At 43.8% G+C, this 18143-nt stretch overlaps 1 protein-coding gene across 1 annotated transcript in view; it reads left to right on the top strand.

The window, feature by feature from the left end:
- GAD2 (glutamate decarboxylase 2) overlaps positions 1-18143 on the top strand; it is a 66125-nt gene that overhangs the window by 23831 nt on the left and 24151 nt on the right. The window contains exons 8-11 of the mRNA XM_027559931.1: positions 3086-3165; positions 12843-12897; positions 14574-14690; positions 16355-16419. Of these exons, the coding sequence (XP_027415732.1) occupies positions 3086-3165; positions 12843-12897; positions 14574-14690; positions 16355-16419 (317 nt within the window). The remainder of the gene's footprint in view (positions 1-3085; positions 3166-12842; positions 12898-14573; positions 14691-16354; positions 16420-18143) is intronic.

Below are 18143 nucleotides of genomic sequence, written 5' to 3'. Positions count from 1 at the left end.
AGGGCAGCTGGCACCTCCATTTTGTGCCTCCTTGGTAGGAACAGACTTAGGGCCATTTTCCCCTGGGTGTCATCTTTGGGGGTCACCCAGGGATCCAGTAACTACGTAAGAGAGAACATTCCTTTTCTTTTCTTTTTTTGGTGGGGAAGCCGTGCTTCTTTCCAAATACAACGAAACTTTCTTAGTTCCCAGGTATCTTGGTAATGGTTGTCCACGTTGTCTTCCTGAGGTTGTAAAATTAACTAAGGACTCCTCATCACTACTCTTAACTGCACTGGGCTTTTTAAAACTCCTCTATTCAACACCTCATTTATTGGTTTCTAGTATTTGCTGCTGTTATAAATGTGATTTCTTCTTGCTTATTAGCCACACCCCCTAGAAGTATGTGTGTTAGCAGTTCCTAGGCTGCACATTTGAGAATTCAGAGAAGTCCAAAGCATACATTGGAGGAGAACACACTCTGGAGCCATCAATTAAAATTCAAGGCAGCCACCCTTTGCAGATGTAAATTGAGGAAACAGCTCTCCTTTTGGACAGCTTAATGACCTGTATTTAATAGTAGGAGGCTGCTCGCAGATGCAGTACAGCTGGGCAAAGTTGGATCCTCGCTGCTCTTCAGAATGCACAGTGATTACAGCCATTGAAATGATTCAGATTCTTAGCCAGAATCCATAACCAAAATCACAAAGATTCCGCTCATCAGGGTGGCCTTTCCACTTGCACTGTTTGCCCAAGCCAGTGACTGATGCCTCCATCCTGATAACACCCTGGGCTGGATGGTCGTCTCCACCACAGATAGACCCTCCAATGAGATTGGGATGAAAGAGTGCTGGGTTTCAGGCCAACTGCTCTTCCTTGACGGCACATAATTTCACTGGACTTGAAAAAAAGTGAATGTAATCTGAGTAGCAAAATGTAAGTCTGGGAGCCATACAATACACAGCTGCTGGAGGCAGTGGCTGTGTTCTGATGCCTTGTGTGTGAGATTGGCACAGATTACTGTGTGTTGTTTACTCATTCAGTCATGTCCAGTTCTTTTGCAACTCCATGGACTATAGCCCTCCAGGCTCCTCTGTCCATGGGATTTTTCAGGCAAGAGTACTAGAATGGGTTGCCATTTCATTCCTAGAGGATCTTCCTAACCTAGGGATTGAACCTGTGTCTCTGGCTTGGCAGGTGGATTCTTTACCACTAAACCACCTAGCAGGTTTTTTTTTTTTTTTAAATAATTTCCAGGATCTTGTTATCTTCATGCAAAAGCCCAGGTGAATTCAACAACAACAAAATCCAAACAGTCCCCTTCAAAAATGGGCAAAGAGCCTGTATAGACATTTCTCCAAAGAAATGTACCAATGGCCAGTAAGTCCATGAAATGATGTTTGACATGACTAATGATTAGGTAAATAAGAAGCAAAATCATAATGAAGTATCACCCCACACCTATCAGAATGACTGTTACCAGAAAACAGAAAACAACAACCATTGCCAAGGGTATGGAGACTCGAACTGTTGTGCACTGCCAGTGAGAAAGGAAAATGCTGCTGCTAAGGAAACAGTATGGCAGCTCCTCAGAAGCAGAATTACCTTATGATCCAGCATTTCCACTTCTGAGTATATACCCAAAAGAATGAAAAGCAAAACTCAAGGAGATAATTGTCCATCCATGTTCATAGCAGCATTATTCACAAGACCAAAGGGTGGAAGCAACCCAAGTGTTTATTGACAGATGAATGAAAAACTAAAGTGTTGTGTGTACATAAGATAAATATGCAACGTGCACTCAGTTGCTCAGTCGTGTCTGACTCTTTGTGGCCCTGTGGACTGTAGCCCACCAGGTTCCTCTGTCCATGGGACTTTCCATGCAAGAGTATTGGAGCGGGTTGTCATTTCCTACCCCAGGAGATCTTCCCAACCCAGGGATCAAACCCGCATCTCTTGCTCTACTTGTATTGGAGGCAGATTCTTCACCACTGCGCCACCTTGGAAGTCCAAAATGAATGTGATTTGACATTAAAAAGGGAGGAAATTCTGACACATGCTACAACATGGATGAACCTTGAGGCTATTATGCTAATGAAATAAGCCAGTCACACACAAAAAATAATTACCCTATGGTTCTGCTGACATGAGGTATTAAAGTAGTCAAATTCATCAAGATAGAAAGTAGAATGGTAAGAGCAAGCCCTCCAGGAGACTGTGACATATCCCGCAGTTTGGGAACCACTGCTTGAGAGAAGGGTGGACCATCCAGCATGAAGGAGCCTCTGTTCTCCTGTGCTGTGCGTGTTCAGGTCAAGTTGAGTGCTTCTCGCTAAGGGGGTTCCATTGGCAAATAAATGTAAGAAACATAGCAAAACAGATCTACCTTGGATATCTGCTGCGTGTGTTTTCCTATTAAAGGCTCTGACAAGTCCTATACTAGGGAGATTTAATTCATCTTGTTTAACCGGAAAAAGTGAAAAGTGGAAGTGTTAAAGTCGCTCAGTTGTATCCAGTTCTTTGTGACGCTGTGGATTATAGCCTGCCAGGTTCCTCTGTCCATGGGATTTTTCAGGCAAGAATACTGGAGTGGGTTGCCATGCCCTTCTCCAGGGGATCTTCCTGACCCAGGGATGAACTTGGGTCCCCTGCATTGCAGGCAGATTCTTTACCATCTGAGCCAGCCACCAGGGATGCTTCCACAAATTCTTGAATGAAGAATACATTATCACTGTGGTGATACCTGATAGTCTTTTTGCTAGGAGTCTTCAAAAAATGGGGAGCTGCTGTTTAATGGATACAGAGTGTCAGTCTTTACAAGATGATAAAGAGCTCAGGAGATAGATGGTAGTGATGGTTGCTCAACAATGTGAATATATTTAATGCCATTGGCCTAGAGACTTAAAATGGTTAAGATGATAAATTTCATGTTATGTGCCTTTCACCACAATTAAAAAAAATAAAAGGTTAAATGAAGGATTCCATCTTTTCTCAGCAATTCAGGCTTTGGAGGGACATGTCAGAAATAAAAGGAAAAAAGAAAACAGCCAAGGAAAAGGATCTTGACTTTATTTTCAACTAATTACAAACGTGGTTTCTTTTACAGAGCCATTTTTCTCTCAAGAAGGGAGCTGCAGCCTTGGGCATTGGAACAGACAGTGTGATTCTGATTAAATGTGATGAAAGGTGAGCATGAATCTGCAACCCTTGTTGGTTAGCAGTTTGCAGTTTGTATACATACGCCTTAAAAGTCTGAAAACAGGTGATGACCTGTAGGGCACAAACCTGCCTCCTTGCCAGCTGCTGATCTTCGCTGTTTCTTTTCCCCTCTTGCTTGGAGTCCTGGGACGTGGTTCCTCAATGACGCAGAGGCATTCACAGGCTTTTACTGAATCCATACCTTTGCTGAATCAACCAGAATTTTCTGCACCGAGAAGGTGCAGAAGGACATTTATCATCTGGGCACTTAAGCAGCAGCCAACGGGTTGAGAACTGATTTATGGAGGTGTCATTCCTCCAGGCACCACAGATTGTGTGAACTTGATGGAGTGATTACAGGAGGGGGACAGTTTAGGGAGCAGAAGGTAAATAATGCCTCCAGCAACTCATCAGCTCAGAGCCTGAGCCAAAGAGGTCTCTTAGGAAAACTCCCTGTCTTAATCTGGTACCCAAATTTCATAGGTAATCTGGATAAAGGTGAGGTTAAAATGTAAGAAAAATAAATTTAGTCTTAAAAGGATTGAATAAGAAATTCCACTAAATTAAAAGGAAGCCACTCAATTCACCATTTGTTTATTCATATGAATTTATTAGAGAGATATTTATGATCACTTACCATGTCACTAGGTTCTAGAAAAGCATAAGGCATAATCCTAGTTCCCTGGCTGTATATGACCCAAGTAGGGAGACGGCCTGTGGGCAGAAGGAGGGTGGGGTGACCTGGGGAGGAGCAGTGGAGATGAAGCGCTAGAATTGACGGGAATTACTGACTGACCCGGGGGAGGGTGTGTGCAAGTTGACAGGTGAGAGGAGAGGGAACACCAGGCTTCCCAGCTAAGTCCATGCGGTGCTATTCTCTAAGCCAGGAACCATCCCCCCACCACCCCGAAGTGGAGATACTGAGTTCGTAGAGCTTATGAGACGTCCAAGTGAGGGTGTCAGGGTATCCAACAGAAGCATCAGCCTGGAGGTCAGAAGATGTGTGATGGGAGCTGTGCAGAGTGGGCCTGGGCGAGAGTCAGGGGAACCCATGTGTCAGGGACATGCAGAGCGGAGCAGCTGCCATGCAGACTGAGGAGGGCCAGCCAGAGCTGTTGGAGGAGAATCAGGACCCAGGGCTGTGAGAGTGTTTCTAGAAGTGGTTGAAAGCTGAAAGGATTAGTCGCTCAGTCGTGTCCAACTCATTGTGACCCCATGGACTGTAGCCCACCAGGCTCTGCTGTCTATGGAGTTCTCCAGGCAAGAATACTGGAGTGGGTTGCCGTTTCCTTCTCCAGGGGATCTTCCCGACCCAGGGACTGAACCTAGGTCTCCTGTATTGTACACAGATTACCGTTTGAGCCACCAGGGAAGCCTGTGGAGTGGGTGCAGCATCAGATGCCAGCAATAGATGAAATGAGGGTCAACAGCTGCCTCTCAGCTTTCCTTATAAGAAGGTGGCTGATGAGTTTGGCAGGAGCAGTTTCAATAGAGGGTTGAGACTGGAAGGCAGTTTGCAGTGGGTTCAAGGGTAAGCAGAGAGGAGGAAATGGAGAAAAAAGCCAGATGTTTCCAGAGGTTGAGCCATGAAGGGGAGGAAGCAGGGTGGAAGCTGGACAGAGTCCAGCGTGGTGTGGTTTGAGTTGTTTTGAGGAAGGGAGCTTAAAGAAAAGAAAGTGTGAAAGAAAATGGAAGTCGCTCAGTTGTGCCTGACTCTTTGCGACCCCATGGACTGTAGCCCACCAGGCTCCTCTGTCCATGGGATTCTCCAGGCAAAAGTACTGGAGTGGTTTGCCATTCCCTTCTCCAGGGGATCTTCCTGACCCAGGGATTGAACCCAGATCTCCCACATTGCGGGCAGATTCTTTACTGTTTGAGCTACCCAGGAAGCCCAAGGGGGCTTAAGACATATTTAACTGCACAGGGAAGAGTCTGCTAGAGATGAAGTGTGAATTATATGGGGAAAAAATGGAAAAAATAGCCAAGGTTTAATTTCCTCTGTGAGTTCCTTATTCTTTTGGCTGAAATTATGTAGGAACTGCCTCTGAAGAGCTCACAAGCAATCTGAAATCATCTTACGTTATAAAACAGGAAGGAGACAGAGAGGAGAGAGCAGGAGTAGTGATGGAAGGGCAGGGGAAAGGTTTAGGGAGGAGGGCTGGTGAGGAGGGGAAGGGGCCAGCTGCTAGTGGATTTCAGTTCAGATACCCTCAGCATTAGAAAAGTTCTTAGACATTTACTCATCCAGCTTTTTTTTTTAACTTTGTAGTTTTTTGAATAATTTCAACCAAAGAAAAATTGCAACGATAGTAACAAGAACTCTCACATACTCTACACCCAAATTCACCAGTCACTAGCATTCTGATATGCTTGCTTTACCATTCTGTTTCTTTCTGTGGATGGAATTTAATATTAATATTACGTATTGAACATAATGAATATTACAGTATTGTTTAGTTGCTAAAGCATATCCTACACTTTGCGACCCCATGGACAGTCACCTGCCAGGCTCCTCGCTCCAGTGGGATTTCCCAGGCAAGAATACGGAGTGGGTTGCCATTTCCTTTTCCAGGGGATCTTCCCGACCTAGGGATAAGACCCATGTCTCCTGCATTGGCAGGTGGATTCTTTACCACTGAGCCATCAGGAAATCATTACAATATTATATACATTAATATATGTATATTATAGATATAATTTTTTCTGAATCACTTGAGAATTCCTTGCAGACATCATTTCCCTTTATCCATTAATGTGTCAGTGTGTGTTTTTGTTTGTTTGTTGGCCATGGCGTGCAGCATGTGGGATCTCATTTCCCTGACCAGGGATCGAACCCATGACTCCTTCTGTGGAAGCAGAGTTTTAACAACTGGATCAACAGGGAAGTCTAGTTCAATGTGCATTTTTTTTTTATAACAAAGATATTAATTTACCTAATCATAGTCCAGTTACCAAAATCAGGAAACTTGACATTGACGCAGACTAATCTTTAATCTATCCGCCCTATTCAGATTTCATCAATTGTCCCAATCCTATCCTTTCAGTTCAGTTCAGTCACTCAGTTGTGTCCAACTCTTTGCCACCCCATGGACTGCAGCACGCCAGGCATTGCTGTCCTTCACCATCTCCCGGAGTTTGTGCAAACTCATGTCCATCGAGTCAGTGATGCCATCCAAATATCTCATCCTCTATTGTCCCCTTAGAGCTATTTTTTTTTTCCTGTGCAGGTTCACAGGTGACACTTAGTTTTCACCTTTTTAGTCCCCTTTAATCTGGAACTTGTCCTCATCCTTCCATTGTTTATCATGACATTGATATTTTGATGAGTGTAGATCATTTATTTTGCAGAATATTTCTTAATTTGGGTTTATTTGACATTTCCTTATGATTAGATTCAGGCAATGCATTTTGGGCAGGAATTCCAGGAAGGTCTCTCCACTGTAAAATGACTGTTCTCTACTTTGCTGCTGCTGCTAAGTCACTTCAGTCATGTCTGACTCTGTGTGACCCCATAGACGGAAGCCCACCAGGCTCCCCCGTCCCTGGGATTCTCCAGGCAAGAACACTGGAGTGGGTTGCCATTTCAGGGGAATGCTTTGAGACTATATATAAATACTATGTCCCTCCTAAAACATTCATTCACTAGTTTAGCATCCATTGATGATGCTAAAAGAAGGAAGAATTTCCTTTTTCTCTCTTTTTCCATCTCTCTTGCTCTATCTCTGTCTGTCTATCTGTCTGTCTCTATTATATGTTATCAGTATGGACGTTCAGGTACTTTCAGAAAATTCTCTCCAGCATTCTCTTCCACTTTCTTTGATTTCTCCATTTCTTGCTCCTCCCTTCAGGGTTCCCTTTAACTTACCTAAATTATTAGTAAATTGCTATTAAACCTCACAGGAAATATGTCTGACCAATATACATGATACCCTGTTGGCCTTGGACCAAAAAAGTCATCAACCTTTTAGCCCCCTTGTAACACAGTAATAAGTCTCTTGTAGAGTTGGCCTGTGGAGAAGGCAATGGCACCCCACTCCAGTACTCTTGCCTGGAAAATCCCATGGACGGAGGAGCCTGGTAGGCTACAGTCCGTGAGGTCGCTAAGAGTCAGACATGACTGAGCAACTTCACTTTCACTTTTCACTTTCATGCATTGAAGGAAATGGCAACCCACTCCAGTGTTCTTGCCTGGAGAATCCCAGGGACGGGGGAGCCTGGTGGGCTGCTGTCTATGGGGTCACACAGAGTTGGACACGACTGAAGTGACTTAGTAGCAGCAGCAGCAGCAGCAGAGTTGACCTGAGGGGCGGAGATCAGGAGTAAGGCACAGTGCAGTGACTGCTTCTAAAACTGGTAGTTCCTCGTCACTGCTGGGGGCTTTTGCTATTAACAGTGGGTGTAACATTAGGCAATTTCTAATGGAAGGATCACGCATGCTTTCTTCTTCGCACACAAATCTCTGTGAACAGAGCCAAGCTCTCAGCTCTTAGGCTGATAGAATTATTATAGTTCACCAGGGTCAATGAGCAGAGTCACCAAAGACTCAAGCACCCGATTTGTGACCTGCCCAGAGCATCACACTCCCCAGTAATGGGCTTCTTTGGGTAAGATCGTTTTCCCCTTCACAGCCATGGGAAGATAACCATGAATCTGTATAGCACAGTGTAATCTGTGTCATTTGTTTCTTTCCTCAAAGAGAAGATTCTTCCTGCTGATGGCTCTAGCTGGCAGTGTGGGATTTTGCTCAGGCAACTTCATCAAGCTTTCTGACCCAATAGCATCATATGAATTAAAAAATTTTTTTAATTTATTGAGATAACCTTGGTTTATCATAGTTATAAAAATGTCATGTGTACAACATAAGGTTTTGACTTCTGTATACATTATGAGAGCATCATATGAATTTTTTAATACTTATTTTTCATGCTTAGGTTTTTTTAACCCATTCTGACACATTTTGCTTTTTAAATTAAAAAAAAAAATTTTTTTATTTGGCCACTCTGCATGGCATGTGGAATCTTAGTTACCCAACCAGGGGGCAAACCTGTGCGCCCTGCAGTGGACGCATGGAGTCTTAACCACTATATGGCTAGGAAAGTCTCCATCATATACATTTTTAAAAGACTATCAAAATCAAGAATCTCCATGTAAAACTGCCTCATCCAAAGCAGCAGTCTGGTTCAACAGTCCTCCCTTTTAATGGCAGTTTTTTTCTTAAACACTGGCACCTAACAGAGAATAACACTGCAGAGCATCAGCCACTGTTTCACTGGGTGCTTAGAGGCTGCTGCATACCTAAAGGTAAAAGATACACATTTTGCTATGGAAATACTTCTAAACCAGACATACAGGATGCAACAGCTGCCATCTAAAGCTTCCCTGCATGAAAAGATGCTTGTCTGGAAAAGCTAGGACTGCCAGAGAGCTTCTAATCCTCGGAGGAGCCTGTTGGGGAGTTTGGAGGCTCTCTTCCTCCTCACAGCACGTGGGCAGGTGGGGACGCACAAAGTCATGGCCGGACTTCCTTCTGCTAGCTGCCCTACGTCTGTGATGGCTCAAAAGCCTGGGTCCTGTGAAAAGTGCCTGGCTAGTATGTTACACAGTTATGGAAATCCTGCCAGGATAAAACTTCCATTTCTAAAGCGACGTTTCTCAACGTGGACCTAGGTCTGCCTGTGCCACAGTCTCCTTGTTAGAAATGCGGATTGCTATGCGTGTTTTTTCACTTGTTATTGTTTGTCTCCTCTGTTAGGATGTAAGCCCCGAGAGTAGAAACTGGCCTGTTTACCTGGTGCCCCAGCACCCCTAATAGCGTTTGGCACATAGTGAGTCTTCAGTAGATATTTGTAGAATGAATTAATTCCAGGGCCCTATCACTGACCTTCTGAATCAAAGTCCCTAAGATCAGGGCCAAGGAATATGCATTTTGAAGACATACATCATGATTTTTATGCATGCGAAATTTTACAAAGTCATCCAATTCTAAGATCACTGAAAAGGTGAAAAGTTTTGTCTACAGAGTCTCCCATACTAGCTTTCTGATCAGTCACCAAGATAAAGTGAGTATATTAATATTATCCTGGGGTGAAACATTTGCCTTCTAGTCACATACCTCCGACAAATGTCCATCTGCCACCTGCAGTGTGCCAGGCTCTGGGTTCCAGGTGGACAAAGCAAGTACAGGTTTGAAGGCTGGATGCCTGGAGAAGTCTGGAGCCTATCTGTTAAGGGAAAACCCAGAGCTTTCCACTCTGTGAGAAGCAAACACTTGGACTTGATGACTTGACAAGGCTGTCCCTTCTCCCTGCCTTCATGTGGAAATGGACAGAGTGTATGTTCACTGGGCTTCCCAAGTGGTGCTAGTGGGAAAGGATCCACCTGCCAATGCAGGAGACATAAGAGATGTGTGTTCTATCCATGGGTGGGGAAGATCCCCTGGAGGAGGGCATGGCAACCCACTCCAGTATTCTTGCCTGGAAAATCCCATGGACAGAGGAGCCTGGTGGACTACAGTCCATAGGGTCGCAAAGTCAGACTTGACTGAAGCGACTTATCATGCCTGCATGCATACATTCATTACTGCTTTCCCAGCAGGTGTGAATGATACCTCCAATTCTTGAAAGCTAAATGCCATCACAAAGGATTTATCTTATCTTCTTCAAAGACAACAACATTTGCCAAGAGGTTTCCTGTATGTTTGGCCCTTTGAGTTTGTTCTGGAAGCTTGGCATTTACTTTCTCGTTTCAGCCAGGCTTTACCTGATCCTAGGCTGTCACGCAGGCAACTGTCTTATCCTATTTCCTCATTTGAGAAATGAGACAATCATTGAGAAAAAGAGAATGAGGTCTTGGGCCCCTCCCAATTCTGATGTTCCCTATCTGTGACTTTTCTGTGTGATCTTACTGCCAAGGGTTAACAAAATATCTAGATGTGATTAGTGAGCAAATAGCAATTGTCAAGTCAGTCTCCCCAGAACTCTCCAAGGCAGAGGAGGTTAGTCATGGTAGACTAGGTAACATTTGAGACTTGCAAACAGTTTCTGAAAATCTCCTCTCAATTTTATGTTTATCAACAAAAGCACCTTTGCAATTTCAAAGTACTTAAAACTTAGTTTCAAAGGGAAATATAAGACCTGAATTTCCTCTGAAATGTGAACCTTTTGTTTTTATCATGGTGGTGCAAGGTGTTTTGGCATAGAGATCTAAGAGAGGCCGAAAAATCACAACTTTCTTTTTCTTTTCTTTATTGGTGTATAATTGCTTTATAATGTTGTGTTAGTTTCTACTATACAGCAAAGTGAATCAGCTATACATATACATATATCCCGTCTTTGGGGGATTTCCTTCCCATTTAGGTCACCACAGAGCACTGAGTAGAGTTCCCTGTGCTGCACAGTAGGTTGTCACTAGTTACCTGTTTCAAACGTGATATCAATAGTGTATATATGTCGATCCAAATCTCCCCATTCACCCCTGCACTTCCCCTTTGATATCCGTGTGTTTGATCTCTATGCCTGTGTCTCTGTTTCCACTTTTTGCAAATAAAATCACAGCTTTCAGGGATGCTCCCAGGCCAAGCTGTGAAGTGTAGGGAGACATGTGGGGTGTGAAGGGCCTTCCAGAACTCTCCACGCCCCCCACCCACCCCTGCCACAAGCCTGCCCCTCCATTCCTTCTGTCCCTCCTTCAGAGGCCTGTCCCACAGAAAGTCCCCAGAGGTGGGCTGCTCAGATTAGAATCACACCCTCAGCACCCAATATACATTTAATGGTCTTTGTTTCACTGCAGTCCAACTGATTAATCACTGGTGATGTGTCCATTGCCGTTGCCAGGTAATTAATTGCATTTTAATGCTTTATTGACCAGGGCATTTTTGCAGAAACTAACACCTATGGCATTCATAGGTCTCTGGTCAGTAGTTTGTTAACTGCCCTTCTTTGGAAAATAGCTTCACAAAACTCAGTGGTTCTCCATGCTTTTTAAAGCAGAGGGACTAACCTCTGCTTTCCATGCCAACCATTATGTAATACCTTCTTTGTCAGCTTGAAATGAAAATTGTGGAAGATACAATGCCCACTATGCCTGAATTACTTTTATAAAATGGAGACAGGTGAGGAAAGTAGTTTAAAATAAAATAACATGTTTCAGTCAGGAAAGCTTAGGCAAGACAACACTAGAAGCTGTAATGAAGTAGCCTAATGGCTTGCTCTGTATCTAGATCGATATCTACCTAAAATTACAAGGATCCCCACAAAAGACTGTGAGTCTAAGGGCACACTCCAAACCTCACTGACTGTCCCCTCGATGCTGGTAGCATTCCCAGCTGCTTAAGGTGACAACCTCCTTCCCATCACTTATTTTTCCAAGCTGCGTTTTACAAACCTAGATCAGTGACCCCAATGTGAAAAGTTTAGCAGTGTAGAAACCTCAGAAGAGTTCTTTTGGTTCAAAAAAATCGTTCATGCCTCCAGTAACGTACAGGTAGCTACTCTGTCCTTTGCTTGGTTTTTCCCTCCAGAGTCTTGAGGTAGGAATGCCATAATGCATTATAAAAACCTCAACAATCAAAGCTCTCTTTTCTGGAATACTTCCTAAATGCCAAGCACTTTTAAAAATAATTTTTCATCTATTAACTCATATAACCCTCATAACTCCATAAGTAATATTATCGCTAAGGTATGGTCATAATAGGCACAGAGAAATTAAGTGACTTGACTAAGACAACACATCTAGCCACCTCTAACTTCTTGTAGAAATCAACTCCTTTGATTACTATAATAGTAGTGTTTTTTTTTAAATTACTAATTTATTTATTTTGGCTGCGCAGGGTCTCCGTTGTTGCACAGGGCTTTCTCTAGCTGCAGAGAGCAGTGGCTACTCTCTAGCTGCAGTGCACGGGCTTCTCATTGCGGTGGCTTCTCTTGTTGCAGAGCATCGCTCTAGGCTTGCGGGCTTCAATAGTTGTGGCGCCCGGGCTTAGTTGCCCCAAGGCATTAGGATCTGCCAGGACCGGGGATCGAGCTCATGTTCCTGCATTGGCAGGTGGATTCTTAACCACTGGGCCACCGGAGAAGTCCAATAGCGGGGTTTTATAGTAACTAAAGCACTATGTGTTTCTATTTTAGGAAGGAAAGGATGAAAGGATGGAGATGAAAGGTGCCTGTCTGACATTTGAGCCCATGAGTTCTTGGTCTGCTTTGTGGTTTTAGCTCTCGGAATGTAACTGGGTAGCTTTGGACGTAATATTTTCATTCAGATGTTTCAGAGTGGATTTTCTCTTCTTGGCATTTCATCTCTGTGTGCAATTGCAGGTCTGTTTGTTGGAAGATTTGGAAGACAAATCTTTTTTCTAAATCTGCTTTCAGTGCCAAATGTCTCACTCCAGAACAGGTTTGCTCTAACTAAGGAGATTGCCTATAAAACAGGCTCTGTGCAGAGTGGAGAGACACGTGGACAGCGGGATCGGGCGTCTCCTAAGCACATCAGAAATGACAGTCCAGCATCACTTGAAGGAAATGCCTTTCTTTCTGGAAACAACCAAGGAATGATTCCAATTGGTCCTTATTACCAATCATTTAAGGTTGAACTTTTACCCCCTTGCAACTCTTTGTAAAGGCAACAAAGTAAATTATTCAAAGCAAACATATATTTGCTTCTTCTTTCAGGGGGAAAATGATCCCGTCTGACCTTGAAAGAAGGATCCTTGAAGCCAAACAAAAAGTAAGTTTTTGAAGGGAGTTTTATGCAGCTCATAACAAGCTGAGGGTGTGTATTTCTGTTTCCATCCACTAGAGAAAGTGTTTTTGTTGTATTTGTAAAGAGTAAGTGGACTTTTTCATTCAGTCATTACTATTTCTCTGAGTGATGGGCTTTACTTTGAAAAATTCTAAGTTACTGAGTAAATACCATATACAGTGGTACTAACAGTTCTAGTAACACAGTTACACTAACAGTTCTAGTAACACAATGGTAGTAACAGCTTCCAGTGGACTTGCCTTCCTGTGTGATGAGGATTGGCATTAAACTGGAAAGACTGCATTCACAAATGGAAAATCCCTAGAAGCTAATTTAGTATATGGGAGTTACTGTGTGTGGTTACTTGAAAGGGACAGTTTTCCTGCCAAGACACATACTGAAATGATTGACCCTCCAAACACCTTATTTTTCAGGAAGCCATTTAGTACTTTTTTTTAGAAGTGACACGTTCTGAAGACCTGCTGAAAATTCCTCCAAAGCTCTAGAAAGTCATTTTCATCCCTTCATGATCTGCAGGTTGGAGCTTTTAGTAGATCTCATCTAGAATTCCCAGTTCAACAACATGACACATGAATTTTATTATTAGGATCTCAGAAATCATTATTTGTTTTCTTAGGCCTTTTCCTCCCCTGCAAAGTGGCAGCAGGATCCTTTCCCCTTATTCTGGTCCTAGAACCACTTGTAACCACATAAAACTTTGCTGCCACCTAAAGACTGACTCTGTAACATCAGGGCCTGTCGTGTCTTTATGGAGAAACTCTTCACCCTATTTGAGGCCTTCTTCAGCCATCTTTCAGCAACAGCCTATTATTTCCATCCGCTTTCATTTGGTCTTCCCTGGTGGCTCAGACATTAAAGAATCTGCCTGTGATGCAGGAAACCCGAGTTCCATCCCTGGGTCGGGAAGATCCCCTGGAGAAGGGAATGGCTGCCCACTCCAGTTGCCTGGAGAATTCCGTGGACTGAGAGGCCTGACGGGCTACAGGCCGTGGGGTCACAAAGAGTCGGACACGACTGAGTGACATTCTTTGGCCATTTTTCATCAGCAGCCTATTATTTCTATCAGTTTTCATTTATCCATGGCCAGACAGACTAAGTCAACTTAGATGGGTAAAATCATGGCTTATTGTTTACTCCCAAATGAATCCTCTGAGACTCCAAATAAGTTATCTAGGGATTTTTCCAGCGAGGAATAATGGGCTGGTAGGAGTTCCTTCCCTTTGTCCTTTTGTCTGCTCGCTCTATTATGTTCAGAGACCCTGCTATGAAAAAGAAAGACTAGGAAAGTAAGTGGGTGGGTGGGTAGGGGGGAAGGTCAGAAACTCTCCTTAGAATATACCAAAGGTTTGTGGGCACCACCAAGTTTACTCACCCCTGGGTCCAGTGCAGCCTCTTCTGAGAACTGGAGTGCTTGTTCTCATAAGGCAACTGGCAGAGCCAACGGAATGGCCTGAAGAACTCAGATCTGGAGGGCGAACGTCATTCCTACTAGCCTCCAAGTTATCGTCAAAACCCTTCTGGTGGTTCCAAAAAGACAGATGTGTAAGATAGGAGGAGAATGTCCACCTTTTAAAATCAGCTTTTTAAAAGAATCCTTGGACTGCTGGTTTACATTCTTTGGGGCTTTCTCATTTGCACAGGGGTTTGTCCCTTTCCTTGTGAGCGCCACGGCTGGGACCACTGTGTATGGAGCATTTGACCCCCTGTTAGCGGTTGCTGACATTTGCAAAAAGTATAAGATCTGGATGCACGTGGATGTAAGTATTCTAGAGGGACCACCACTGAAATGTTATTGCACATTTTGCGCCTGGAGCTCATGGAATGAAATGTATTGTATTTTTTTTTTTTCACTTTAGGCGTTTATTCCCAGAATGATGATAGATAAGCTTTTAAAGATCGCAGAGACAATGTAGTACATGACTCACACACTACATGACATGCGCTGTAAGCAATCTGAGGCTGATTATGCCTTAACTTCCCCAACAGGATAATATTCTTATTTCTGGGACCAGGACCTGAGCTGAGCACTTAGTTCTTGGTTCATTGGGTCATAATGTCCACAGAGGAACACACACAGTCACACACATGCAAACACACACATACACACAGTCACACACATGCAAACACACACACACACAGTCACACACATGCAAACACACACACACAAAGATACACACAGTCACACACATGCAAACACACACACACACAGTCACACACATGCAAACACACACACACAAAGATACACACAGTCACACACATGCAAACACACACACACACAGTCACACACATGCAAACACACACACACAAAGATACACACAGTCACACACATGCAAACACAAATGCACACAGTCTCATACATGCAAATACACACACACATACACACAGTCACACACATGCAAACACACATGCACACAGTCTCACACATGCAAATACAGAGTCACGTACACGCAAAGCTTCCTTCCTTATGAGAATGATCGAAAGAGTAAATAGGAATTTCATTTATCTAGGAGGTCCAGTGGATAAAAAATTCAACTCAAGTCAGAAACCAGTATAACTGAGGAGGAAAATAGATTTGACAACTTGCTAGGAAATATGAGTCACCAAATTTCCAATGTATGGTCAGCTAGTAAGATAGGCCATATATGAGACGTTTTGACTCCACAGTTAGTCACACCAAGAAATAATGGAGAGCACTCATCAAGACATTTTCAAATGAAAACAGATGTCAACTTTTAGAAGGACAAACTAATGGAATTTAAATTTAGACCAACATGACTCAAAGTGTGGCTCAATGATCAGCAACTCTCTGAAAACTGCTAACAACCCATGATGAGATCAGAAATCAATGCCACATCGTCACTAAGCACCATGCTTGGTTCAGCTGATGGGTTTTCCATTGTGAGGCTTTATCAACGAAGGAAGCGTAAGTTGCTTTCCATGCCGGTGCAAGAGACTTACGTTGTTGAGTAGACTGGCTTAGGTCATTTTGGCTTTATATTAATAATATGCACTCAGAGTTGTCAGAAAGAGTTTTCCTTGCAATGTGAAAGTTGTTTAAAGGGTTTTAATTTATCATTTTTAGTCTAAACTGTGGAGATATTAGCACTTGTAGTTCTGAAATGATGGGCTTCCATAGGACTAAGCACAGCACTGATGGATTGGGAAAGCTCTTTCTCCTTTTCCTGCAGACTGAGGAAGTGTTTGGCTTCTGACACCCATATAAAAGTGGGATGGAGCCTGAGACCTTAGAATAGCCCCCCAAGTTAACCTTTGGAAGTCTAGTGCCAATCCCCAAGTTATCTGGGGTTGAGGCTGTAACTTTCACTCCATGCAATGCTTACTGTTTTGAAAGATACCAAACTCTAGAAATCCAGGCAATGAAAAAACACTGCCTTTGCTTTGTATGCCCTTCTTTTTCCAGGCAGCTTGGGGTGGGGGATTACTGATGTCTCGGAAACACAAGTGGAAACTGAGCGGCGTGGAGAGGTACGTACATTTTTCTCCTTAACAATGTACCATGTGAAAGCTATATATGAAAAGCAAATTACACCCAATATCCAAGAAGTGTTGGTGTACAGGTGAGCCCATTCTCTCCTTGCTCGTGTGCTTTGCCTTGTGTGGTCATAAATGCATGAGTATTTTGTGTAGACAGCAGAGACATCAGATCCTATCCAAGTGACCCAAGTCATATGTCTCTCAAACACAGAGATCATAGAGATTCCCAACTGGCCTCCATGCTTGACCAGAGTACTCAGGAATGACCTTCCTGGGGTCTCAGAACCAACAACTATCAAAATTGTTAAAAGCTTCATGCAGGCCACTGTTTTCTGGGGGGACAGAGGTCGCTCTCACTAGAGGATAATAACCACTGCTTTAAAGAAACCAATTAATAATTTTGTGATGCAAAGAAGCACCTTGTAATTTATTAGTGTTGAAAGAGGGGTTTGTGGTTTAACGTGGTCCATTGACTTAAAGTGAAACCTGCTTGTGATAACATCGCCTGATGGCTTCATCTCCATAATGGTTCTTTCTGGTGAGTTCTGATGGATCCTGCAGTCACCTTTACTTAGGATACTAAGAAGGAGACCACTGAGAAAAAGCTGCAAAGCACAAAGGAGCTGATATTTGATTAGCATAAAGCCTACTCAGGGCCAAAGGAAAAAGACAAAGAATCACAGAATGCAGAATTGGTCTCAGGCTTCGGTTCCTGCCCCTATGCAGAGGGAGCTCAGAGTTCCCAGTTCTCCCATCACAACGTGGCAGGTCAAGGATAGCAGGGAGCCTGACATGCCAGGCAACTGAGAAAGCCTGGATTCATCCAGGACTGCCAAATGCCCACTGTGCCCAGCCAAGTAGCCAGGTGTTGTCAAGGGGAAGCTTCCCCCGGCTCTACCTCTGGATATCTCGGCACAATTTCTGTACCAAGATGAGGAGACTGACAGGGCTTGAAAACATCTGAGCGCACCAATCACACAGGGCAGCCGGGCCAGAATGAATGGACAGGGTGTGCTGTGTGATATCCAGGCCTACCCACGTGCAGAGAGCGCATGGGTGGGGAAGGAGGGCGTGGGATGACTGAAGAGTCTGGGGCACCCTGCCTCATGAGCAGAAGGAGGGCTGGAGAAGACTCGAGACAGACCAGCCAAGGACCAGGTCCCCCAGTCTGCTGCCCACATTCTGACTGCAGGTGCCTGTTCAGGTGTGAGTGGGTGAGGATTGGCCTGTCCTCTTCCCAGGGGGAGCCAGCTTTAGGTCTCTGCTTCTGGTTAGTTGATCGGAATTCCTTCTTGTCGTGAAGATCTGCCTGGAACTAGAAGCTAAAGAAGGAGTGAACTAAACAGGAAAAGAGAATGAAGAAAAGAAAACCATCCAGAAGGTGCTTGTTGAGAAGATCGGAACAAAAATTCAGATGACATGCTATCAGAAGAATTGGCCTGTGTACAGAACCTTCTCATCGTTGAGTCCCCTTAAACTGACCAGCACAGAACGTGAGAGGCTGTTTCTATACCTTTTATGCCAGCTGTGGTTCCAAGTGCTGACAGCCAGCCAAGGGTGCCCTCCACCAATGACTACCTGAAAGCTCACTAAATCACATACTCTGGGCTTTGGAAAAATAAACAGCCACGCGCCTTTGTACTGAAGACTCTTATTTAAGAGCAAAGCTTAGAACATTCGTTATGGAACACAGAGTCCTCTCTAGTGGCTGGAAT

This window comes from Bos indicus x Bos taurus, chromosome 13 (assembly GCF_003369695.1).
Source record: "Bos indicus x Bos taurus breed Angus x Brahman F1 hybrid chromosome 13, Bos_hybrid_MaternalHap_v2.0, whole genome shotgun sequence".
In the NCBI taxonomy this organism is placed as follows: domain Eukaryota; kingdom Metazoa; phylum Chordata; class Mammalia; order Artiodactyla; family Bovidae; genus Bos; species Bos indicus x Bos taurus.
This window is presented reverse-complemented; position numbering and strand designations above follow the sequence as displayed.